Source organism: Coregonus clupeaformis, unplaced genomic scaffold, assembly GCF_020615455.1.
Source record: "Coregonus clupeaformis isolate EN_2021a unplaced genomic scaffold, ASM2061545v1 scaf0656, whole genome shotgun sequence".
NCBI classification, from domain to species: Eukaryota; Metazoa; Chordata; class Actinopteri; order Salmoniformes; family Salmonidae; genus Coregonus; species Coregonus clupeaformis.
In genome coordinates, this window is record NW_025534111.1 from 240001 (window position 1) to 266933 (window position 26933).

At 47.6% G+C, this 26933-nt stretch overlaps 1 protein-coding gene across 1 annotated transcript in view; it reads right to left on the reverse strand.

The window, feature by feature from the left end:
- The window catches only part of LOC121555982 (fascin), a 47622-nt gene extending 28545 nt beyond the window's left edge, over positions 1-19077 (reverse strand). Inside the window, 9 exon segments of the mRNA XM_045216262.1 lie at positions 14695-14699; positions 14797-14845; positions 14848-15017; positions 15019-15066; positions 15068-15192; positions 15273-15322; positions 15827-15890; positions 18697-18873; positions 18875-19077. Coding sequence (XP_045072197.1) covers positions 14695-14699; positions 14797-14845; positions 14848-15017; positions 15019-15066; positions 15068-15192; positions 15273-15322; positions 15827-15890; positions 18697-18873; positions 18875-19021 — 835 coding nt within the window. The 5' untranslated portion in view covers positions 19022-19077.
- Positions 19078-26933: the final 7856 nt, after the last annotated feature.

The window sequence follows — 26933 nt, forward strand, 5'->3', positions numbered from 1 at the left end:
AGATAACATGGAGACCTGATCCCAGATCAGTACTCCGAGGCTTTATGAAAGCATAAGATAACATGGAGACCTGATCCCAGATCAGTACTCCGAGGCTTTATGAGTGCATAAGATAACATGGAGACCTGATCCCAGATCAGTACTCCAGGGCTTTATGAGTGCATAAGATAACATGGAGACCTGATCCCAGATCAGTACTCCAGGGCTTTATGAGTGCATAAGATAACATGGAGACCTGATCCCAGATCAGTACTCCAGGGCTTTATGAAAGCATAAGATAACATGGAGAGCCTGATCCCAGATCAGTACTCCAGGGCTTTATGAGTGCTTAAGATAACATGGAGACCTGATCCCAGATCAGTACTCCGAGGCTTTATGAGTGCATGAGATAACATGGAGACCTGATCCCAGATCAGTACTCCAGGGCTTTATGAGTGCATAAGATAACATGAAGACCTGATCCCAGATCAGTACTCCAGGGCTTTATGAGTGCATAAGATAACATGGAGACCTGATCCCAGATCAGTACTCCAGGGCTTTATGAGTGCATGAGATAACATGGAGACCTGATCCCAGATCAGTGTGAAAAGCTGTTGCTTATATTCTTCTATGGACCCCAGTCAGGAAGTTGTTTAGGAGCTCCAAGCAGCAGTGTGTTTTGATGCGTCATATTGAGCCCATGCCGTCTACCTCAGGGCCCCCGCATTCATAAAGCCTCGGAGTACTGATCTGGGATCAGGTCTCCATGTTATCTTATGCTTTCATAAAGCCTCGGAGTACTGATCTGGGATCAGGTCTCCATGTTATCTTATGCTTTCATAAAGCCTCGGAGTACTGATCTGGGATCAGGTCTCCATGTTATCTTAAGCACTCATAAAGCCCTGGAGTACTGATCTGGGATCAGGTCTCCATGTTATCTTATGCACTCATAAAGCCCTGGAGTACTGATCTGGGATCAGGTCTCCATGTTATCTTATGCACTCATAAAGCCCTGGAGTACTGATCTGGGATCAGGTCTCCATGTTATCTTATGCACTCATAAAGCCCTGGAGTACTGATCTGGGATCAGGTCTCCATGTTATCTTATGCACTCATAAAGCCCTGGAGTACTGATCTGGGATCAGGTCTCCATGTTATCTTATGCACTCATAAAGCCCTGGAGTACTGATCTGGGATCAGGTCTCCATGTTATCTTATGCACTCATAAAGCCTCGGAGTACTGATCTGGGATCAGGTCTCCATGTTATCTTATGCTTTCATAAAGCCTCGGAGTACTGATCTGGGATCAGGTCTCCATGTTATCTTATGCTTTCATAAAGCCTCGGAGTACCGACTCTCTCCTGTAACACAATGACACGTGTTGTGTTCACGCCAGAGATGGAGTCAAGACCAGACAGTGCCGAGTTCCCATCTCTGGATCACACACACACACACACACAGCTTTGCAAAGTGTCCCTCCCTTGGCACGCATCCAGACAAAAACACCAGCACTGCAGCTGCCACACACAAGAGGAGTCAGCACATACCCCCAGCCCTGCCCAAAGACAGGAGTCAGCACACACCCCCCAGGCCGGCCCAAAGACAGGAGTCAGCACACACCCCCAGCCCGGCCCAAAGACAGGAGTCAGCACACACCCCCAGCCTGGCCCAAAGACAGGAGTCAGCACCCCCCAGGCCGGCCCAAAGACAGGAGTCAGCACACACTCCCAGCCCGGCCCAATGATAGGAGTCATCACCTACCCTCGGCCCAAAGACAGGAGTCAGCACACACCCCCCAGCCCGGCCCAAAGACAGGAGTCAGCACACACCCCCCAGCCCTGCCCAAAGACAGGAGTCAGCACACACCCCCAGCCCTGCCCAAAGACAGGAGTCAGCACACACCCCCCAGGCCGGCCCAAAGACAGGAGTCAGCACACACCCCCAGGCCGGCCCAAAGACAGGAGTCAGCACACACCCCCAGCCTGGCCCAAAGACAGGAGTCAGCACCCCCCAGGCCGGCCCAAAGACAGGAGTCAGCACACACTCCCAGCCCGGCCCAATGATAGGAGTCATCACCTACCCTCGGCCCAAAGACAGAGTCAGCACACACCCCCAGCCTGGCCCAAAGACAGGAGTCAGCACACACCCCCAGCCCTGCCCAAAGACAGGAGTCAGCACACACCCCCAGCCCGGCCCAAAGACAGGAGTCAGCACACACCCCAGGCCGGCCCAAAGACAGAGTCAGCACACACCCCCCAGCCCTGCCCAAAGACAGGAGTCAACACACACCCCAGCCCGGCCCAATGACAGGAGTCAGCACACACCCCCAGGCCGGCCCAATGACAGGAGGCAGCACACACCCCCAGCCCTGCCCAAAGACAGGAGTCAGCACACACCCCCAGCCCTGCCCAAAGACAGGAGTCAGCACACACCCCCAGCCCGGCCCAAAGACAGGAGTCAGCACACACCCCCAGCCCGGCCCAATGACAGGAGTCAGCACACACCCCCAGGCTGGCCCAAAGACAGGAGTCAGCACACACCCCTGGCCGGACCAAAGACAGGAGTCAACACACACCCCCAGGCCGGCCCAATGATAGGAGTCAGCACACACCCCAGCCCGGCCCAATGACAGGAGTCAGCACACACCCCCAGCCCTGCCCAAAGACAGGAGTCATCACCTACCCTCGGCCCAAAGACAGGAGTCAACACACCCCCCAGCCCGGCCCAATGACAGGAGTCAGCACACACCCCCAGCCCGGCCCAAAGACAGGAGGCAGCACACACCCCCAGGCCGGTCCAATGACAGGAGTCAGCACACCCCCGGCCCGGCCCAATGATAGGAGTCAGCACACACCCCCAGGCCGGCCCAAAGACAGAGTCAACACACACCCCCCAGGCCGGACCAATGACAGGAGTCAGCACACACCCCCAGGCCGGCCCAAAGACAGGAGTCAGCACACACCCCCAGCCCGGCCCAAAGACAGGAGTCAGCACACACTCCCAGCCCGGCCCAATGATAGGAGTCATCACCTACCCTCGGCCCAAAGACAGGAGGCAGCACACACCCCCAGCCCGGCCCAAAGACAGGAGTCAGCACACACCCCCAGGCCGGCCCAAAGACAGGAGTCAGCACACACCCCAGGCCGGCCCAATGATAGGAGTCATCACCTACCCTCGGCCCAAAGACAGGAGTCAGCACACACCCCAGGCCGGCCCAATGATAGGAGTCATCACCTACCCTCGGCCCAAAGACAGGAGTCAGCACACACTCCCAGCCCGGCCCAATGATAGGAGTCATCACCTACCCTCGGCCCAAAGACAGGAGTCAGCACACACCCCCAGCCCGGCCCAAAGACAGGAGTCAGCACACACCCCCAGGCCGGCCCAAAGACAGGAGTCAGCACACACCCCCAGGCCGGCCCAATGATAGGAGTCATCACCTACCCTCGGCCCAAAGACAGGAGTCAGCACACACCCCCAGGCCGGCCCAATGATAGGAGTCATCACCTACCCTCGGCCCAAAGACAGGAGTCAGCACACACTCCCAGCCCGGCCCAATGATAGGAGTCATCACCTACCCTCGGCCCAAAGACAGGAGTCAGCACACACCCCCAGCCCGGCCCAAAGACAGGAGTCAGCACACACCCCCAGGCCGGCCCAATGACAGGAGTCAGCACACACCCCCAGCCCGGCCCAATGACAGGAGTCAACACACACCCCCAGCCCGGCCCAATGACAGGAGTCAGCACACACCCCCAGCCCGGCCCAATGACAGGAGTCAGCACACACCCCCAGGCCGGCCCAATGACAGGAGTCAGCACACACCCCCAGCCCGGCCCAAAGACAGGAGTCAGCACACACCCCAGCCCGGCCCAATGATAGGAGTCAACACACACCCCCAGGCCGGCCCAATGACAGGAGTCAGCACACACCCCCAGGCCGGCCCAAAGACAGGAGTCAGCACACACCCCCAGGCCGGCCCAAAGACAGGAGTCAGCACACACCCCCAGGCCGGCCCAATGACAGGAGCCAGCACACACCCCCAGGCCGGCCCAAAGACAGGAGTCAGCACACACCCCCAGCCCGGCCCAATGATAGGAGTCAACACACACCCCCAGGCCGGCCCAATGACAGGAGTCAGCACACACCCCCAGCCCGGCCCAAAGACAGGAGTCAGCACACACCCCCAGCCCGGCCCAATGATAGGAGTCAACACACACCCCCAGGCCGGCCCAATGACAGGAGTCAGCACACACCCCCAGGCCGGCCCAATGACAGGAGTCAGCACACACCCCCAGGCCGGCCCAATGACAGGAGTCAGCACACACCCCCAGGCCGGCCCAATGACAGGAGTCAGCACACACCCCCAGCGTGCCAGAGCTGTTTCACCACACTAAGCTGTGTGGAGCCTCTCCTCCAGCTCTCTGCTCTTTCAGACTTTCTCCTTTTTCTCTAACATCAATATAAACAGGAGTTGTCGTCTCTGGTCCATCTGACCACCACACAGAGAGAGACAGATGCCATGCTGTGTCTGAGAGGAGGTGAGGAGAGGAGGAGGAGGACAGAGAGGAGGAGGAGGGAGAGAGGAGGAGCAGAGGAGAGAGGAGGTGAGGAGAGGCTGCTGGGTGTCTGCAGTGCACAGCTCAGAAAACTGACAGATTATATTCTAGCTGCACCGGGCTGACAAAGGGCTGGGGGGAGGGAAGTGTCTGCTTCCTGTGGTGTGACTTAAGAACATACAGAAATAGAATAGCAGTCTAATTCTATATAATATTCTGATTGTATATAATAGGATTAGGACAATGTGATTGTATATCATAGGACCAGGATAATGTGGTTGTATATAATAGGACCAGGATAATGTGGTTGTATATAATAGGACCAGGATAATGTGGTTGTATATAATAGGACCAGGATAATGTGATTGTATATAATAGGACCAGGATAATGTGGTTGTATATAATAGGACCAGGATAATGTGGTTGTATATAATAGGACCAGGATAATGTGGTTGTATATAATAGGACTAGGATAATGTGATTGTATATAATAGGACTAGGATAATGTGATTGTATATAATAGGACCAGGATAATGTGGTTGTATAATAGGACTAGGATAATGTGGTCGTATATAATAGGACCAGGATAATGTGGTTGTATATAATAGGACCAGGATAATGTGGTTGTATATAATAGGACTAGGATAATGTGATTGTATATAATAGGACCAGGATAATGTGGTTGTATATAATAGGACTAGGATAATGTGATTGTATATAATAGGACCAGGATAATGTGGTTGTATATAATAGGACCAGGATAATGTGGTTGTATATAATAGGACTAGGATAATGTGATTGTATATAATAGGACCAGGATAATGTGGTTGTATATAATAGGACTAGGATAATGTGGTTGCATATAATAGGACCAGGATAATGTGGTTGTATATAATAGGACCAGGATAATGTGGTTGTATATAATAGGACTAGGATAATGTGATTGTATATAATAGGACCAGGATAATGTGGTTGTATATAATAGGACTAGGATAATGTGATTGTATATAATAGGACCAGGATAATGTGGTTGTATATAATAGGACCAGGATAATGTGTTTGTATATAATAGGACTAGGATAATGTGGTTGTATATAATAGGACCAGGATAATGTGATTGTATATAATAGGACCGGGATAATGTGATTGTATATAATAGGACCGGGATAATGTGGTTGTATATAATAGGACCGGGATAATGTGGTTGTATATAATAGGACCGGGATAATATGGTTGTATATAATAGGACCGGGATAATGTGGTTGTATATAATAGGACCAGGATAATGTGGTTGTATATAATAGGACCAGGATAATGTGGTTGTATATAATAGGACCAGGATAATGTGGTTGTATATAATAGGACCAGGATAATGTGGTTGTATATAATAGGACCAGGATAATGTGGTTGTATATAATAGGACCAGGATAATGTGGTTGTATATAATAGGACCAGGATAATGTGGTTGTATATAATAGGACCAGGATAATGTGGTTGTATATAATAGGACCAGGATAATGTGGTTGTATATAATAGGACCAGGATAATGTGGTTGTATATAATAGGACCAGGATAATGTGGTTGTATATAATAGGGCCAGGATAATGTGGTTGTATATAATAGGACCAGGATAATGTGGTTGTATATAATAGGACCAGGATAATGTGGTTGTATATAATAGGACCAGGATAATGTGGTTGTATATAATAGGACCAGGATAATGTGGTTGTATATAATAGGACCAGGATAATGTGGTTGTATATAATAGGACCAGGATAATGTGGTTGTATATAATAGGACCAGGATAATGTGGTTGTATATAATAGGACCAGGATAATGCGGTTGTATATAATAGGACCAGGATAATGCGGTTGTATATAATAGGACCAGGATAATGCGGTTGTATATAATAGGACCAGGATAATGTGGTTGTATATCATAGGACCAGGATAATGTGGTTGTATATCATAGGACCAGGATAATGTGGTTGTATATAATAGGACCAGGATAATGTGGTTGTATATAATAGGACCAGGATAATGTGGTTGTATATAATAGGACCAGGATAATGTGGTTGTATATAATAGGACCAGGATAATGTGGTTGTATATAATAGGACCAGGATACCGTGGTTGTATATAATAGGACCAGGATAATGTGGTTGTATATAATAGGACCAGGATAATGTGGTTGTGTTTCTACGGACAGCAGCATGTGGGCTATAACCCATCTATCTACTGGACTTAGTAAATCAGAACCATATTACATTATTTATTTTTTACATTACTATTGGATTCCTGGGATGTACTGCTACTTAATAATTATATATATATATATATATATATATATAAGACAGACTAACAGCTAGAAAGATAAAACGCGTTACTATATCTATCTATATATCTAAATACACTGCTCAAAAAAATAAAGGGAACACTTAAAACAACACAATGTAACTCCAAGTCAATCACACTTCTGTGAAATCAAACTGTCCACTTAGGAAGCAACACTGATTGACAATAAATTTCACATGCTGTTGTGCAAATGGATTAGACAACAGGTGGAAATTATAGGCAATTAGCAAGACACCCCCCAATAAAGGACTGGTTCTGCAGGTGGTGACCACAGACCACTTCTCAGTTCCTATGCTTCCTGGATGATGTTTTGGTCACTTTTGAATGCTGGCGGTGCTTTCACTCTAGTGGTAGAATGAGACGGAGTCTACAACCCACACAAGTGGCTCAGGTAGTGCAGCTCATCCAGGATGGCACATCAATGCGAGCTGTGGCAAGAAGGTTTGCTGTGTGTCAGCGTAGTGTCCAGAGCATGGAGGCGCTACCAGGAGACAGGCCAGTACATCAGGAGACGTGGAGGAGGCCGTGGAGGGCAACAACCCAGCAGCAGGACCGCTACCTCCGCCTTTGTGCAAGGAGGAGCAGGAGGAGCACTGCCAGAGCCCTGCAAAATGACCTCCAGCAGGCCACAAATGTGCATGTGTCTGCTCAAACGGTCAGAAACAGACTCCATGAGGGTGGTATGAGGGCCTGACGTCCACAGGTGGGGGGTTGTGCTTACAGCCAAACACCGTGCAGGACGTTTGGCATTTGCCAGAGAACACAAAGATTGGCAAATTTGCCACTGGCGCCCTGTGCTCTTCACAGATGAAAGCAGGTTCACACTGAGCACGTGACAGAGTCTGGAGACGCCGTGGAGAACGTTCTGCTGCCTGCAACATCCTCCAGCATGACCGGTTTGGCGGTGGGTCAGTCATGGTGTGGGGTGGCATTTCTTTGGGGGCTGCACAGCCCTCCATGTGCTCGCCAGAGGTAGCCTGACTGCCATTAGGTACCGAGATGAGATCCTCAGACCCCCTTGTGAGATCATATGCTGGTGCGGTTGGCCCTGGGTTCCCCCTAATGCAAGACAATGCTAGACCTCATGTGGCTGGAGTGTGTCAGCAGATCCTGCAAGAGGAAGGCATTGATGCTATGGACTGGCCCGCCCGTTCCCCAGACCTGAATCCAATTGAGCACATCATGTCTCGCTCCATCCACCAACGCCACGTTGCACCACAGACTGTCCAGGAGTTGGCGGATGCTTTGGTCCAGGTCTGGGAGGAGATCCCTCAGGAGACCTTCCACCACCTCATCAGGAGCATGCCCAGGCGTTGTAGGGAGGTCATACAGGCACGTGGAGGCCACACACACTACTGAGCCTCATTTTGACTTGTTTTAAGGACATTACATCAAAGTTGGATCAGCCTGTAGTGTGGTTCCACTTTAATTTTGAGGGTGACTCAAATCCAGACCTCCATGGGTTGATACATTTGATTTCCATTGATAATTTTTGTGTGATTTTGTTGTCAGCACATTCAACTATGTAAAGAAAAAAGTATTTAATGAGATTATTTCATTCATTCAGATCTAGGATGTGTTATTTTAGTGTTCCCTTTATTTTTTAGAGCAGTATATATCTAGCATATAATCCGACAGAATAACATCTAGAAAGATAAAACACTTGTTCATGTGGTTGTTATAGTTGCGTGTTCAGCACAGAGCCAGAGATGACCCCACTGGGATGTCTCCCATTCAGACGGGGCGGAGCCAGAGATGACCCCAATGGGATGTCTCCCATTCAGACGGGGCGGGCCAGAGATGACCCTACTGGGATGTCTCCCATTCAGACGGGGCGGGGCAGAGATGACCCTACTGGGATGTCTCCCATTCAGACGGGGCGGGGCCAGAGATGACCCCACTGGGATGTCTCACATTCAGACGCAGAATAGTTACATATGGAAGACACACACACGGGTTTGGTTTGCAAATTAATTATTGATTGTTGACATCAGTGTGTGTGATTGTTGACATCAGTGTGTGTGCTGTGTGATTGTTGACCCAGACAGAACTAAAGTCTTGTGTAGTTGGTCAGCTGCCCCATAAAGTTCTGGGTCCATATGTGTTAAGAGATCGAACGAGGACGGAATCGCAATGAAGAGCTCCGCTCTCTGTCTTTACTAGTTACTGGCAGGTCTCTGAGCAGAATGTCCCCTGGCCTCTATGTCTTTACTAGTTACTGGCAGGTCTCTGAGCAGAATGTCCCCTGGCCTCTCTGTCTTTACTAGTTACTGGCAGGTCTCTGAGCAGAATGTCCCCTGGCCTCTATGTCTTTACTAGTTACTGGCAGGTCTCTGAGCAGAATGTCCCCTGGCCTCTATGTCTTTACTAGTTACTGGCAGGTCTCTGAGCAGAATGTCCCCTGGCCTCTCTGTCTTTACTAGTTACTGGCAGGTCTCTGAGCAGAATGTCCCCTGGCCACTGTCTTTACTAGTTACTGGCAGGTCTCTGAGCAGAATGTCCCCTGGCCACTGTCTTTACTAGTTACTGGCAGGTCTCTGAGCAGAATGTCCCCTGGCCACTGTCTTTACTAGTTACTGGCAGGTCTCTGAGCAGAATGTCCCCTGGCCTCTGTGTATTGCTATTGCCGACTGTCTTTACTAGTTACTGGCAGGTCTCTGAGCAGAATGTCCCCTGTCTTTACTAGTTACTGGACCTGGCAGGTCTCTGAGCAGAATGTCCCCTGGCCTCTCTGTCTTTACTAGTTACTGGCAGGTCTATGAGCAGAATGTCCCTGTCTTTACTAGTTACTGGCAGGTCTCTGAGCAGAATGTCCCCTGGCCTCTCTGTCTTTACTAGTTACTGGCAGGTCTATGAGCAGAATGTCCCTGGCCTCTCTGTCTTTACTAGTTACTGGCAGGTCTATGAGCAGAATGTCCCCTGGCCTCTGTCTTTACTAGTTACTGGCAGGTCTCTGAGCAGAATGTCCCCCTGGCCTCTGTCTCTACTAGTTACTGGCAGGTCTCTGAGCAGAATGTCCCCTGGCCTCTCTGTCTTTACTAGTTACTGGCAGGTCTCTGAGCAGAATGTCCCCTGGCCTCTCTGTCTTTACTAGTTACTGGCAGGTCTCTGAGCAGAATGTCCCCTGGCCTCTCTGTCTTTACTAGTTACTGGCAGGTCTCTGAGCAGAATGTCCCCTGGCCTCTCTGTCTTTACTAGTTACTGGCAGGTCTCTGAGCAGAATGTCCCCTGGCCTCTCTGTCTTTACTAGTTACTGGCAGGTCTCTGAGCAGAATGTCCCCTGGCCTCTCTGTCTTTACTAGTTACTGGCAGGTCTCTGAGCAGAATGTCCCCTGGCCTCTGTCTTTACTAGTTACTGGCAGGTCTCTGAGCAGAATGTCCCCTGGCCTCTCTGTCTTTACTAGTTACTGGCAGGTCTCTGAGCAGAATGTCCCCTGGCCTCTCTGTCTTTACTAGTTACTGGCAGGTCTCTGAGCAGAATGTCCCCTGGCCTCTCTGTCTTTACTAGTTACTGGCAGGTCTCTGAGCAGAATGTCCCTGGCCTCTCTGTCTTTACTAGTTACTGGCAGGTCTCTGAGCAGAATGTCCCCTGGCCTCTCTGTCTTTACTAGTTACTGGCAGGTCTCTGAGCAGAATGTCCCCTGGCCTCTCTGTCTTTACTAGTTACTGGCAGGTCTCTGAGCAGAATGTCCCCTGGCCTCTCTGTCTTTACTAGTTACTGGCAGGTCTCTGAGCAGAACTGTCCCCTGGCCTCTCTGTCTTTACTAGTTACTGGCAGGTCTCTGAGCAGAATGTCCCTGGCCTCTCTGTCTTTACTAGTTACTGGCAGGTCTCTGAGCAGAATGTCCCCTGGCCTCTCTGTCTTTACTAGTTACTGGCAGGTCTCTGAGCAGAATGTCCCCTGGCCTCTCTGTCTTTACTAGTTACTGGCAGGTCTCTGAGCAGAATGTCCCCTGGCCTCTCTGTCTTTACTAGTTACTGGCAGGTCTCTGAGCAGAAGTCCCCTGGCCTCTCTGTCTTTACTAGTTACTGGCAGGTCTCTGAGCAGAATGTCCCCTGGCCTTCTGAAATCTGAAAGATGCAATTCATGATTTGTCCAAAGCACGGAAACTAATGCTGCTGGTTGACAGATATACGGTACCATTTATGTTTACATAGTCTGTCCATGAGCGATTAGCTACTCCAACACACACACCCACACCCCTGAGTCCTACCTTGCCTGGTTAGGTTCCTAGTACTGTTCTATAAGGTTGTGTTGGTCCTACCTTTGTCCGGTTAGGTTCTAGTACTGTTCTATAAGGTTGTGTTGGTCCTACTGTCCGGTTAGGTTCTAGTACTGTTCTATAAGGTTGTGTTGGTCCTACCTTGTCTGGTTAGGTTCTAGTACTGTTCTATAAGGTTGTGTTGGTTCTCGTTAGGTTCTAGTACTGTTCTATAAGGTTGTGTTGGTCTCGTTAGGTTCTAGTATGTTCTATAAGGTTGTGTTGGTCCTACGTTGGTTCTAGAGTCAAAGGTTGTGCTGGTCCTAAGCAGGCTCTAGTACTGTTCTATAAGGTTGTGTTGGTCCTACCTTGTCTGGTTAGGTTCTAGTACCGTTCTATAAGGTTGTGTTGGTCCTACCTTGCCTGGTTAGGTTCTAGTACTGTTCTATAAGGTTGTGTTGGTCCTACCTTGCCTGGTTAGGTTCTAGTACTGTTCTATAAGGTTGTGTTGGTCCTACCTTGTCCGGTTAGGTTCTAGTACTGTTCTATAAGGTTGTGTTGGTCCTACCTTGTCCGGTTAGGTTCTAGTTCTGTTCTATAAGGTTGTGTTGGTCCTACCTTGTCTGGTTAGGTTCTAGTACTGTTCTATAAGGTTGTGTTGGTCCTAACGTTAGGTTCTAGTACTGTTCTATAAGGTTGTGTTGGTCCCTAACGTTAGGTTCTAGTACTGTTCTATAAGGTTGTGTTGGTCCTACCTTGCCTGGTTAGGTTCTAGTACTGTTCTATAAGGTTGTGTTGGTCCTACCTGGTCCGGTTAGGTTCTAGTACTGTTCTATAAGGTTGTGTTGGTCCTACCTTGTCCGGTTAGGTTCTAGTACTGTTCTATAAGGTTGTGTTGGTCCTACCTTGCCTGGGTAGGTTCTAGTACTGTTCTATAAGGTTGTGTTGGTCCTACCTTGCCTGGGTAGGTTCTAGTACTGTTCTATAAGGTTGTGTTGGCCTACCTTGTCTGGTTAGGTTCTAGTACTGTTCTATAAGGTTGTGTTGGTCCTACCTTGTCTGGTTAGGTTCTAGTACTGTTCTATAAGGTTGTGTTGGTCCTACCTTGTCTGGTTAGGTTCTAGTACTGTTCTATAAGGTTGTGTTGGTCCTACCTTGTCTGGTTAGGTTCTAGTACTGTTCTTAAGGTTGTGTTGGTCCTACGCCCGGTTAGGTTCTAGTACGTTCTATAAGGTTGTGTTGGTCCTACCTTGCCTGGTTAGGTTCTAGTAGTGTTCTATAAGGTTGTGTTGCTCCTACCTTGCCTGGTTAGGTTCTAGTAGTGTTCTATAAGGTTGTGTTGGTCCTACCTTGTCCGGTTAGGTTCTAGTAACTGTTCTATCTAAGAGTTGTGTTGGTCCTAACTTGCCTGGGTAGGTTCTAGTACTGTTCTATAAGGTTGTGTTGGTCCTACCTTGTCTGGTTAGGTCCTAGTACTGTTCTATAAGGTTGTGTTGGTCCTACGTTAGGTTCTAGTACTGTTCTATAAGGTTGTGTTGGTCCTACCTTGTTGGTTAGGTTCTAGTACTGTTCTATAAGGTTGTGTTGGTCCTACCTTGTCTGGTTAGGTTCTAGTACTGTTCTATAAGGTTGTGTTGGTCCTACCTTGTCCGGTTAGGCTTCTAGTACTGTTCTATAAGGTTGTGTTGGTCCTACCTTGTCTGGTTAGGTTCTAGTGCTGTTCTATAAGGTTGTGTTGGTCCTACGTTAGGTTCTAGTACTGTTCTATAAGGTTGTGTTGGTCCTACGTTAGGTTCTAGTACTGTTCTATAAGGTTGTGTTGGTCCTACCTTGCCTGGTTAGGTTCTAGTACTGTTCTATAAGGTTGTGTTGGTCCTACCTGGTCCGGTTAGGTTCTAGTACTGTTCTATAAGGTTGTGTTGGTCCTACCTTGTCCGGTTAGGTTCTAGTACTGTTCTATAAGGTTGTGTTGGTCCTACCTTGCCTGGGTAGGTTCTAGTACTGTTCTATAAGGTTGTGTTGGTCCTACCTTGCCTGGGTAGGTTCTAGTACTGTTCTATAAGGTTGTGTTGAGTCCTACCTTGTCTGGTTAGGTTCTAGTACTGTTCTATAAGGTTGTGTTGGTCCTACCTTGTCTGGTTAGGTTCTAGTACTGTTCTATAAGGTTGTGTTGGTCCTACCTTGTCTGGTTAGGTTCTAGTACTGTTCTATAAGGTTGTGTTGGTCCTACCTTGTCTGGTTAGGTTCTAGTACTGTTCTATAAGGTTGTGTTGGTCCTACCTTGCCCGGTTAGGTTCTAGTACTGTTCTATAAGGTTGTGTTGGTCCACCTTGCCTGGTTAGGTTCTAGTAGTGTTCTATAAGGTTGTGTTGCTCCTACCTTGCCTGGTTAGGTTCTAGTAGTGTTCTATAAGGTTGTGTTGGTCCTACCTTGTCCGGTTAGGTTCTAGTACTGTTCTATAAGGTTGTGTTGGTCCTACCTTGCCTGGGTAGGTTCTAGTACTGTTCTATAAGGTTGTGTTGGTCCTACCTTGTCTGGTTAGGTTCCTAGTACTGTTCTATAAGGTTGTGTTGGTCCTACGTTAGGTTCTAGTACTGTTCTATAAGGTTGTGTTGGTCCTACCTTGTCTGGTTAGGTTCTAGTACTGTTCTATAAGGTTGTGTTGGTCCTACCTTGTCTGGTTAGGTTCTAGTACTGTTCTATAAGGTTGTGTTGGTCCTACCTTGTCCGGTTAGGTTCTAGTACTGTTCTATAAGGTTGTGTTGGTCCTACCTTGTCTGGTTAGGTTCTAGTGCTGTTCTATAAGGTTGTGTTGGTCCTACCTTGTCTGGTTAGGTTCTAGTACTGTTCTATAAGGTTGTGTTGGTCCTACCTTGTCTGGTTAGGTTCTAGTGCTGTTCTATAAGGTTGTGTTGGTCCTACCTTGTCCGGTTAGGTTCTAGTACTGTTCTATAAGGTTGTGTTGGTCCTACGTTAGGTTCTAGTAGTGTTCTATAAGGTTGTGTTGGTCCTACCTTGTCTGGTTAGGTTCTAGTACTGTTCTATAAGGTTGTGTTGGTCCTACGTTAGGTTCTAGTAGTGTTCTATAAGGTTGTGTTGTTCCTACCTTGTCTGGTTAGGTTCTAGTACTGTTCTATAAGGTTGTGTTGAGTCCTACCTGTCTGGTTAGGTTCTAGTACTGTTCTATAAGGTTGTGTTGGTCCTACCTTGTCCGGTTAGGTTCTAGTGCTGTTCTATAAGGTTGTGTTGGTCCTAACGCTAGGTTCTAGTACTGTTCTATAAGGTTGTGTTGGTCCTACCTTGTCAGGTTAGGTTCTAGTACTGTTCTATAAGGTTGTGTTGGTCCTACCTTGTCTGGTTAGGTTCTAGTACTGTTCTATAAGGTTGTGTTGGTCCTACCTTGTCCGGTTAGGTTCTAGTAGTGTTCTATAAGGTTGTGTTGGTCCTACCTTGTCTGGTTAGGTTCTAGTGCTGTTCTATAAGGTTGTGTTGGATCCTACCTTGTCTGGTTAGGTTCTAGTGCTGTTCTATAAGGTTGTGTTGGTCCTACCTTGTCCGGTTAGGTTCTAGTAGTGTTCTATAAGGTTGTGTTGGTCCTACCTTGCCTGGGTAGGTTCTAGTACTGTTCTATAAGGTTGTGTTGGTCCTACCTTGCCCGGTTAGGTTCTAGTGCTGTTCTATAAGGTTGTGTTGGTCCACGGCCTGGTGGAGACGTTCCTCTCGCTTTCGGCGGTGAGAACCACCTGAGGGGACTCTGCTCCAGAGAGAACATCTCATCCTTCCCCACGCGGCTGCTCTTCCCACTCTTCATGGTCCCGCTCGGCCCCGACGGCACCAGGTAGCGGCCAAAACAATCCCTGAACGCCACCTTCCCAGAGCGGAACTCCAGCGTGTATCCGGTGGTCTGTCGGGCGTGGCCTCCAGGCTGCCGCGTTCTTCAGGAAGCGGTTATCAGACGCCTGCAGGTGGTAGGTGGTCTCGGAACACCAGGGTGATTAGGGAGTCCATCCCCACGGGACGCCTCGGTCTATAGAGACCTCGGCCCACCTTAGAGGACAGGTGGGCATAACGCTTCCTGGTCACGCTGAAGATGTTCACCTGGAGGGGTGGGGTTAGAGGTCAGGTGTTAGAGGGGGAGGGTGGAGGAGAGGGGCGGGGGGGTTGTGTGTGTGTGTTACCTGAGGGTGCATAGCAATGTGAACGCTCCATTTTTCAGCCACGATGCAGTCTGGGAGAGAGCGAGAGAGAGAGAGAGAGAGAGAGAGAGAAAGAGAGAAGAGAGAGAGAGAGAGAAGAGAGAAGAGAGAGAGAGACAGAGACAGAGAGAGAAGAGAGAGAGAGAGAGAGAGAGAGAGAGAGAGAGAGAGAGAGAGAGAGAGAGAGAGAGAGAGAGAGAGAGAGAGAGAGAGAGAGAGAGAGAGAGAGAGAGAGAGAGAGAGAGAGAGAGAGAGAGAGAGAGAGAGAGAGAGAGAGAGAGAGAGAGACAGAGAGAGAGAGAGAGACAGAGAGAGACAGAGAGAGACAGAGAGAGAGAGGCAGAGAGAGACAGAGAGACAGAGAGACAGAGAGACAGAGAGACAGAGAGACAAGAAGAGAGACAAGAGAGAAACACATACACAAATATAGGACACACACTAGGAACACGGCGTACGTACGTACGTTATTTAACAACATCATGTAGAGAAAGAGAGGTTATGAACGTTCTTCAGCTCATCATGCAGTCTGAACATACCTACCTGGGCAAAGCAGCTGATCCGATCCTCTGTGCCTCCCAGATATCTGCCGTGGACCTCTGACTGAAACCCATGAGAATATACAAAATCACACACTACATCGTCTATTTCCTCTTTCTGACAAAACACCTCCACACATTAGACACACACTACACTTCACACACACACACACACACACAAACAAGCACATTCAATCCCTATGTTTGGGTTTTTCAGCTTAGTCGCTCCAACATTTAGCGCCAGCGTGAACTACAATTCCAAACGCTGTGTTTTAACGCTTTCCAAAATCTATAAAATCGCTTTGCTAACCGTATTTTTTCTCAAAACAAATGCTGATAGGTCTCTTATCTTTCATATCAGCGAGAAATAATATTTCAAAAAAAAAAAAAAGCTACGCTTACTGTAGCAGTTTATCACAGATCAACAAGCTGTGGTACCTCCAGTTGACCAACTACACTTCCTACCCAGTTAGCTTACACACAGGTTGTGTTCGTCTAAAAACAGACTGTTACCATGGTTACTCCATGTTACCAGTCTGGAGAAGTCTGTTACCATGGTTACTCCATGTTACCAGTCTGGAGAAGTCTGTTACCATGGTTACTCCATGTTACCAGTCTGGAGAAGTCTGTTACCATGGTTACTCCATGTTACCAGTCTGGAGAAGTCTGTTACCATGGTTACTCCATGTTACCAGTCTGGAGAAGTCTGTTACCATGGTTACTCCATGTTACCAGTCTGGAGAAGTCTGTTACCATGGTTACTCCATGTTGCCAGTCTGGAGAAGTCTGTTACCATGGTTACCCATGTTGCCAGTCTGGAGAAGTCTGTTACCATGGTTACTCCATGTTGCCAGTCTGGAGAAGTCTGTTACCATGGTTACTCCATGTTACCAGTCTGGAGACGTCTGTTACCATGGTTACTCCATGTTACCAGTCTGGACAAGTCTGTTACCATGGTTACTCCATGTTACCAGTCTGGACAAGTTCTGTAGTGTCTACGAGGCAGAATGTTGAATAAAATCATTTTTAAAAACTTTACCGGTTGTACATGTTTGTTGGTCCTTTTGGCGGTAGGAGGGGGATCCACAGGGAAGTGATGCACAACATGTAAACAATAGCCAAATGTAGTCGACCAAGCCGTTTCCTCTGTAACCGGTGTGAAATGGCTAGCTAGTTAGCGGGTGCGCTAGTAGCATTTCAATCGGGGTGACGTCACTCGCTCTGAGACCTTGGAAGTAGTTGTTTCCCTTTGCTCTTGCAGAGGGGCGCGGCTTTTTGTGGAGCGACGGGTAACGGTGCTTGAGGGTGACTGTTGTCGATGTGTGCAGAGGGTCCCTGGTTCGAGCCCAGGTAGAGGCGAGGAGAGGGACGGAAGCAACACGGTTACACTCGCAAATCAGCTGGAAGTGTTTGCAACAGTATTGAATATAAAAAGGCAGAAATACAAAACGATACACAGACCGGCATACTGAAGGTCAGGTTGATGACACTATGGATATTTTGTCTCACATTCCTCCCTGCAAAAAGGACCAACCACATGGACAACTGGTAAAGCGGGCTTTCATTTTATTCAGCATTCTGGCTTGTAGAGGTCATGAGAGGAAACTTTCCTGATCCAAACGCTTATTTCTGCCCTATGTAGTACACTGCACAACAATACAAAACGCAACATGTAAAAGTGTTGGTCCCATGTCTCATGAGCTGAAATAAAAAGATCCCAGAAATGTTCCATCCACACAAAAAAGCTTACTGTGCTCAAAATGTTGTGCAGAAATGTGTTTACATCCCCTGTTAGTGAGCATTTCTCCTTTTCGCCAAGATAATCCATCCACCTGACAGGTGTGGAATATCAAGAAGATGATTAAACAGCATGATCATTACACAGGTGCACCTCGTGCTGGGGACAATAAAAGGCCACTCTAAAATGTGTAGTTTTGTCCCACAACACAATGCCACAGATGTCTCAAGTTGAGGGAGCGTGCAATTGGCATGCTGACTGCAGGAATGTCCACCAGAGCTGTTGCCAGGGAATTTAATGTTAATTTATCTACCATAAGCCGCCTCCAACGTTGTTTTAGAGAATTTGGCAGTATGTCCAACAGGCCTCACAACCGCAGATCACGTGTAACCAAGCCAGCCCAGGACCTCCACACCCGGCCTTTACCTGCGGTATCGTCTGAGAGGGGGGCTGCTGAGGAGTATTTCTGTCTGTATTAAAGCCCGTTTGTGGAGAAAAACTCATTCTGATTGGCTGCGACCTGGCTTCCCAGTGGGTGGGCCTGGCTCTCCCAGGCCCACCCATGGCTGCGACCTGCAGTCAGTCAGGTGAGTGAAATCCATAGATTAGGCCTAATGAATTTATTTCAATTGACTGATTTCCTTATATAAAAACTGTAAAAAAATATTTGAAAATTGTTGCATGTTGCGTTTATATTTTTGTTCAGGCAATTCAACTCAACATCGGTTCTCTAGGCTAAGGTGTTCAAAGCGTTTTGGCAACGGGTGCCGCCTAGGTTTTCTGTCAGTCTTCCTTAAACATGCGCGTGACATGGAGATAAGGCCTTGTGGGAACATTAACCCTATTAAAAAAAAAGAAAGGTGTGTAGAACTAGAAAATGTAGGCTACCGTTTGTTTTTTTGAAAATAATTTCTTGCCGACATGAAAGACACATTCCTTATGTTTCCAAAACAGTACCCCAAGCGATGCGCGTTAACGTTTAGAGCAAGCGTCGGGACTCTTTAACACCCCCCGGGTCAGAAGATACTATCGTTAATAGGCGCCAAAGCGGTTACCGTATATGAATAGGGGTAACAATACATAGGCAAGTCTCTCATGCGTTCACTCTCACCCCCTCATCCTCTCATCCTACCTGCAGAGACCATCTCCCATCGTCGTGAGCCGTGATGATGAACCGGGTCTCGGGTCCAGAACTCTCACTATCCCCGGTAACGTTCCCGTCTTTATCCACCGCTATGTAACGACCCAGGTGCGACTTGAGACAGAACACATTACCGGCAGCCTCCTCCCGCTCTGCTCCAGGGGTCCAAAATCTGCTTCTTCTTCAAACTTGTGGCCGAGGCGTTGATTTTAAATCCGAACGTTTCAGCCGTTAGGTATTTATTCCCGCAGTTGATCAAACCGAACTGGATCTGAAGCATGTCGCTGGTCCCGTTACTGGCCCCGTTACTACACATGATGATCGATCTTTTCTCGGTTCCAACCGGTCCGGGTGAGTGTGTGTTGTTGTTCTGGTCACAGAGGGATTCCGTGGCTCGGACAGATGCGGTCTGTTCCTCCGCCTTGCGAGCTTCTTTGTTTGGGGAAGTGTCTGAGTTGGGAGGAAAAAGAGAGAGAATGTGGTGTATGGGCGCTCGCAAGTCCTCTGTGCTTTCCCACAGCATCCGCTCCGTGCCACAGCTGCACCTTTTTATACTGGTTGGTGACGACAGCCCGCAGGTCACGCCCTCTGGATAGAACTCGGGATGCATCTCAACATTACAAGGCTAGTGGCCTCTCCTCTCTCTCCTTCTCCTCTCCCTCTCCTCTCTCCTCTTCCTCTCCCCTCTCCCCTCTCCTCTGTCCTCTCCTCCTCCCCTCTCCCTCCTCCTCTCTCCTCTCCCCTACCCTCCCCTCTCCTCTCTCTCCCCTCTCCCCCTCCTCCCTCTTCTCTCTCCTCCCCCTTCCTCCTCTCCTCTCTCCTCCCCCTCTTCCCTCTCCTCCTCTCTCTCCTCCCTCCCCCCCCTCCTTCTCTCCCTCTCCCCTCTCCCTCCTCCTCCCCTCCTCTCTCTCCTCCCCTCTTCCTCTCTCCTACTCCCCTCTTCTCTTCTCCTCTCCTCTCCTCCCTCTTCCCTCTCCTCCTCTCCCCTCTTCCTCTCTCTCTCTCCTCTCCCTCCCCTCCCCTCCCCCTCTCTCCCCTCCCCCCCCTCCCTCTCCTCTCTCTCTCCTCTCTCCTCTCCTCTCCTCTCCCTCTCCTCTCCTCTCCTCTCTCTCTCTCCTCTCTCTCTCTCCTCATCCCCTCTCCTCTCCTCTTACCAGGAAGAGGAGTAGAGTAATTATATTATTAGAAGAGAGAGTATGGAGAAGTTACCTGGAATCCACTATGGTCTCCCAACAGTTTAGCATGATACCAGGGAAGAGGAGTAGAGTATGTTTTTTTTAATGTCCAGCTCACGTGGCCCCTTGATGATGTGAGGGCCTGAGGCAATTGCCTCTTCTGCCTAGCGTACGTCGGCCATTGGTTCTACTGTGGGTATCACAGTATTTATCATTATATTCTACAGTATCTATCCACCACGGATTCTACAGTATCTATCTATTCTACAGTATCTATCTATTCTACAGTATCTGTCTATTCTACAGTATCTGTCTATCTCTGTATCCACCATGCTCTCCCCTCTCAACCACCATCATCAGATAAACACCACGCAAATCAGTGTGTGTGTGTGTGTGTGTGTGACACAGAGATCTATTCATGACCATATCACATCAGAGGGCAGGAAGGATAGTTCCACAAACAAAGAGTCCAAACAGAACCCATTGGCATCCTCTCAAAACCCCCCACACACACACACACACACACTATGCACTCCACACACACACACACACACACACACACACACACAATGCACTCCACACACACACACACACACACACACACACATCCACACACACACACACACACACACACACACACACACACACACACACACACACACACACACACACTATGCACTCACACACACACACACACACACACACACATCCACACACACACATACACAAAGGCGGGTTCATATCAGTGGTTTAACCAGTTCATGTGTTCTGGTCATGTCAACCAGACCAGTGTTCCATTCAACCCGACCCCGATGCTTTTTCTAACCCCGACCCCCTCTCCTGAACCTACTCCCCAACCCCCCTAAACCCAGGAAGTAGCTATGGATGAAACCTCCCCCCTCTCCTGAACCTACTCCCCAACCCCCTAAACCCAGGAAGTAGCTATGGATGAAACCTCCCCTCTCCTGAACCTACTCCCCAACCCCTAAACCCAGGAAGTAGCTATGGATGAAACCTCCCCCTCTCCTGAACCTACTCCCCAACCCCCTAAACCCAGGAAGTAGCTATGGATGAAACCTCCCATGATGAAGGAATGCTCTAACTAACACACCAGAATCAGCTCATCAAAAGTCTGAGCTGACCAGCTGATTGAACCAGGTGTGTTAGAGCAGGGATGCAGCAAAAGCCTGCACACCAAGAAGCTCTCCCAGTAGGACACATTTCTCTCTCTCTCTCTCTCTCTCTGTCCTTCCCCTTCCTTCCCTCTCTCTCTCTCTCTCTCTCTCTATATACTCTCTCTCTCTCTACTCTCTCTATACCTCCTCTACCTCCTCTCTCACCTCTCTCTCTACCTCTCTCTCTCTTGCTCTCTCTCTCTCTCTCTCTCTCTCTCTCTCTCTCTCTCTACCTCTCGTTCTCTACCTCTCTCTCTCTCTCTCTCTCTCTCTCTCTCTCTCTCTCTCTCTCTCTGATCAGCTGATTGAACCAGGTGTGTTAGAGCAGGGCTGCAGCAAAAAAGCCTGCACACCAGAAGCTCTCCAGTAGGACTGGTACGGTGTGGCAGCCAAACCCCCCATCCCTCCCTCCTCCTCCTCCCCCTCCTCCTCCTCCTCCTCCTCCTCCTCCTATCTCTCCTTCCAGGCGGAGTAGCTCCATTGTTATAAATACCACAAACACATTCTCTCTCTCTCTTTCTGTCTCTTCTCTCTCTCTCTCCCAATTTCCAATTCAATTCAAGGGGCTTTATTGGCATGGGAAACGTATGCCTAACATTGCCAAAGCAAGTGAAGTAGATCATAAACTAAAGGGAAATAAACAATCAAGAATAAAGACATTTCAAATGTCATATTATGTCTATATACAGTGTTGTAACAATGTGCAAATAGTTAAAGTACGTGTGAGCAGAGCCTGCTGAGCATCTGGTACATGCCATTGGCTTGGGCTAGTGTAAGAGTGGGGGTTGGGCCTGTTTGCCTGCTCACGGCCTGGGCGTATGTGTGACTTTCATGTTGAGGCCCTCTTTGCGGTAGTGGGGGGAGGCATGGGGTGGGTAGGAGGGGGCATAGGTCTGATCTGAGGGGGGCGAAATGGGGTGTGGGCATGTTTGGTTTGGGGGTGTTAATTGGTTGCGGTGGGGGTGGGGGGTGTGGCTGATGGTGCTGTGGTCTGGATGTAGGTCCTCTCTGTGGGGGTCTATGTGTAGGTCTAGGGGGTCTCGCTGGTCTGGGCGGGGTGTCTGTTGATCTGTTGCTCCTGTGTGAGGTGTTGGGTCTGCGGTTGAGGACGATATCCTTTAGGGTCCGGGGCGAAGGTGGGCACTGCTGCCTTGTATAGGTGGACCTGGTCATAAAGGCTGTTCAAGTCCAGGGTGGAGTGGTGGGCCAGGTAGACATTTGGTTTTGAGGCACAGTCACGGGAAATCACGTTACCCGCTGTATGGTAGCAGGGTGAAAGTACTTTGTTAATTCTTACAACCTAGAATGAAAATAGATTTTTTTGGGTTTACATAACATGATTTGATTTACACAACATGCCTACCACTTTCAAGATGCAAAATATTTTTTCTTGTGAAACAAGAAAACTTGAGTGTGCATAACTATTCACCCCAAAGTCAATACTTTGTAGAGCCACCTTTGCAGCAATTACAGCTGCAAGTCTCTTGGGGTATGTCTCTATAAGCTTGGCACATCTAGCCACTGGGATTTTTGCCCATTCTTCAAGGGCAAAACTGCTCCAGCTCCTTCCAGTTGGATGGGTTCCGCTGGTGTACAGCAATCTTTAAGTCATACCACAGATTCTCAATTGGATTGAGGTCTGGGCTTTGACTAGGTCATTCCAAGACATCCATCATTCTTCAATTCTGACCAGTTTACCATTCCCTGCGATGAAAACATCCCAAAAGCATGATACTGCCACCACCATGCTTCACTGTGGGGATGGTGTTCTCGGGGTGATGAGAGGTGTTGGGTCTGAGCCAGACATAGCATTTCCCTTGATGGCCAAAAAGCTCAATTTTAGTCTCATCTGACCAGAGTACCTTCTTCCATATGTTGGGGGAGTCTCCCACATGCCTTTTTGGCGAACACCAAACGTGTTTGCTTATTTTTTCTTTAAGCAATGGCTTTTTTTCTGGCCACTCTTCCGTAAAGCCCAGCTCTGTGGAGTGTACGGCTTAAAGTGGTCATATGGACAGATACTCAATCTCTCGCTGTGGAGCTTTGCAGCTCCTTCAGGGTTATCTTTGGTCTCTTTGTTGCCTCTCTGATTAATGCCCTCCTTGCCTGGTCCGGTGAGTTTTGGTGGGCAGCCCTCTCTTGGCAGGTTTGTTGTGGTGCCATATTCTTTCAATTTTTTAATAATGGATTTAATGGTGCTCCGTGGGATGTTCAAAGTTTCAGATATTTTTTTTATAAACCAACCCTGATCTGTACTTCTCCACAACTTTGTCCCTGACCTGTTTGGAGAGCTCCTTGGTCTTCATGGTGCCGCTTGCTTTGTGGTGTTACAGACTCTGGGGCCTTTCAGAGTTCATGTGACAGATCATGTGACACTTAGATTGCACACAGGTGGACTTTATTTCACTAATTATGTGACTTCTGAAGGTAATTGGTTGCACCAGATCTTATTTAGGGGCTTCATAGCAAAGGGGGTGAATACATATGCACACACCACTTTTCAGTTATTTATTTTTTAGACTTTTTTGAAATAAGTTATTTTTTTTCATTTCACTTCACCAATTTGGACTATTTTGTGTTTTATGTCCATTACATGAAATCCAAATAAAAATCCATTAAAATTACAGGTTGTAATGCAACAAAATAGGGAAAACACCAAGTGGGATGAATAACTTTTGCAAGGCACTGTAGCATTAGGTGTATAGAGTATATATGCACCCACTTCTATCTCCCCTGTGTTCCTCTCACACACTGTCCTCTCTCCTCCTCTGTCTATCAATTACATGCTGTCTTGCATGTGTGTGTGTGTCTAAATTACAGAAGTAGCGATGCACAATTATGTGCATGGTGAAAGAGCACTGCAGCACTGCGTCAGAACACATCCTGGAGAGCACACCTTTGCAGGAGAACCAGTCGTAAAACAGCTCTCTCAGTCAGATGACCAATCAAAATGTTCCACTCAGCAGAGTCTGGCTGTCCCAGCCAACCAGGGGGACAGAGTGATAGAACGTGACTTCCTGGTGGAAAGGGGCAGGGCTGTGGAGAAAGAGAGAGCGAGAGAGACAGAGAGAGAGATACAGAGAGAGAGAGAGAGAGAGAGAGAGAGAGAGACAGAGAGAGAGAGAGAGACAGATACCGGAGAGAGAGAGAGAGAGAGAGAGAGACAGAACAGAGAGAGAGAGAGAGAGAGAGAGAGAGAGAGAGAGAGAGACAGAGAGAGAGAGAGAGACAAAAAAAGAGAGAGAGGAGAAGAAGAGAGAGAGAGAGAGAGAGAGAGAGAGAGAGAGAGAGAGAGAGAGAGAGAGAGAGAGAGAGAGAGAGAGAGCAAGTCCTGCAGAAATCATTACAGATGTGTGGTGTTTAGCGGGTAGTAAAACTGGTCCCAGTGTTGCTGATTTATAATGTTCAGAACACGCCAGACCTCTTGTGGGTCAGTGGAGGTGCTTATAATCAGGACTAGTTTTTAATCTGTGTCCTGGAAACATGCTTTATAATCCAGGACTAGTCTTAATCCGTGTCCTGGAAACATGCTTTTAAATCAGGACTAGTCTTAATCTGTGTCCTGGAAACATGCTTTATAATCAGGACTAGTCTTAATCTGTGTCCTGGAAACATGCTTTATAATCAGGACTAGTTTAATCTGGGTCCTGGAAACATGCTTTATAATCAGGACTAGTCTTAATCCGTGTCCTGGAAACATGCTTTATAATCCAGGACTAGTAATGTGTTGAAAGATGGTTTATAATCAGGACTAGTTTAATGTGTTGGAAACATGCTTATAATCAGGACTAGTTAATGTGTCTGAAACATGCTTAAATCAGGACTATTAATCTGTGTCTGGAAACATGCTTTATAATCCAGGACTAGTTTAACGTGTCCTGGAAACATGCTTTATAATCAGGACTAGTCTTAATCTGTGTCTGGAAACAGCTATAATCAGGACTAGTCTTAATCTGTGTCGAAAGTATAATCAGGACTAGTTTAATCTGGGTCCGGGGAAACATGCTTTATAATCCAGGACTAGTTTTAATCTGTGTCCTGGAAACATGCTTTATAATCAGGACTAGTTTTAATATGTGTCCTGGAAACATGCTTTTTATAATCAGGACTAGTTTTAATCTGTGTTGGAAAGAGTGCTTTATAATCAGGACTAGTTTTAATCTGTTTCCTGAAACATGTTTTATAATCCAGGACTAGTCTTAATCTGTGTCCTGGAAACATGCTCTATAATCCAGGACTAGTTTTAATCTGGGTCCTGGAAACATATTTATAATACAGGACTAGTCTCCATATGTGTCCTGGAAACATGCTTTATAGTTCAGGACTAGTCTTAATCGTGTCCGGGAAACATGCTTTATAATCCAGGACTAGTTTTAATCGTGTCCTGGAAACATGCTTTATAATCCAGGACTAGTTTTAATCTGAGTCCTGGAAACATACTTTATAATCCAGGACTAGTCTCCATATGTCCTGGAATCATGCTTTATAGTCCAGGACTAGTCTTAATCTGTGTCCTGGAAACAAGCTTTATAATCCAGGACTAGTCTTAATCGTGTCCTGGAAACATGCTTATAATCCAGGACTAGTGTTAATCTGTGTCCTGGAAACATGCTTTATAATCCAGGACTAGTGTTAGATCTGTGTCCTGGAAACATGCTTTATAATCCAGGACTAGTCTTAATCCGTGTCCTGGAAACATGTTTTATAATCCAGGACTAGTTTTAATCTGTGTCCTGGAAACATGCTTATAATCCAGGACTAGTCTCCATATGTGTCCTGGAAACATGCTTTATAATCCAGGACTAGTCTCCATATGTGTCCTGGAAACATGCTTTATAATCCAGGACTAGTTTTAATCTGTGTCCTGGAAACATGCTTTATAATCCAGGACTAAGTCTAATCTGTGTCCTGGAAACATGCTTTATAATCCAGGACTAGTCTTAATCTGTGTCCTGGAAACATGCTTTATAATCCAGGACTAGTCTTAATCTGTGTCCTGGAAACATGCTTATAATCCAGGACTAGTTTTAATCGTGTCCTGAAACATGCTTTATAATCCCAGGACTAGTCTTAATCTGTGTCCTGGAAACATGCTTTATAATCCAGGACTAGTTTTAATCTGTGTCCTGGAAACATGCTTTATAATCCAGGACTAGTCTTAATCTGTGTCCTGGAAACATGCCTCATAATCCAGGACTAGTCTTAATCCGTGTCCTGAAACATGCTTATAATCCAGGACTAGTCTTAATCTGGGTCCTGAAACATGCTTTTATAGTCCAGGACTAGTCTTAATCTGTGTCCTGGAAACATGCTTTATAATCCAGTACTAGTCTTAATCTGTGTCTCCAGGGTTCTATCTGGACTGTCTAAATAAAGTGGGACCATAAGCAATAAGCTGTTGTCATGGTGACGCCCCCCTCTAGTTCATCTGAGCTGTCAGACTCGACACCATCCTCTGGAAAGGCCAGTCTAACTGCTCAGAACTGGTGGTCCAAACATACAATCCCATTATTTGGTCTGTGTTAGGTCCATAGACATTAGTTTGGGAAGCCAATGGCAATCTCTGAAGGTCAGGGTATCGGTAGTGGGACGGGTGTGTGTGTGCGTACAGCTGCAACCTCTTTTACATTTACGTTTTAAGACGCCTTATCCAGAGCGACTTACAGATGGGTTGCATTCACCTTATAGCCAGTGGGACAAATCCACTTTACTATGTTTTTATTTTATTTTATTTTTTATTTTTTTTGGGGGGTTGGAGTAAAGGGGTAGAAGGATTACTTTATCCTATCCCAGGTATTCCTTAAAGAGGTGGGGTTTCAAATGTCTCCGGAAGGTGGTGAAGTGACTCCGCTGTCCTGGCGTCGTGAGGGAGCTTGTT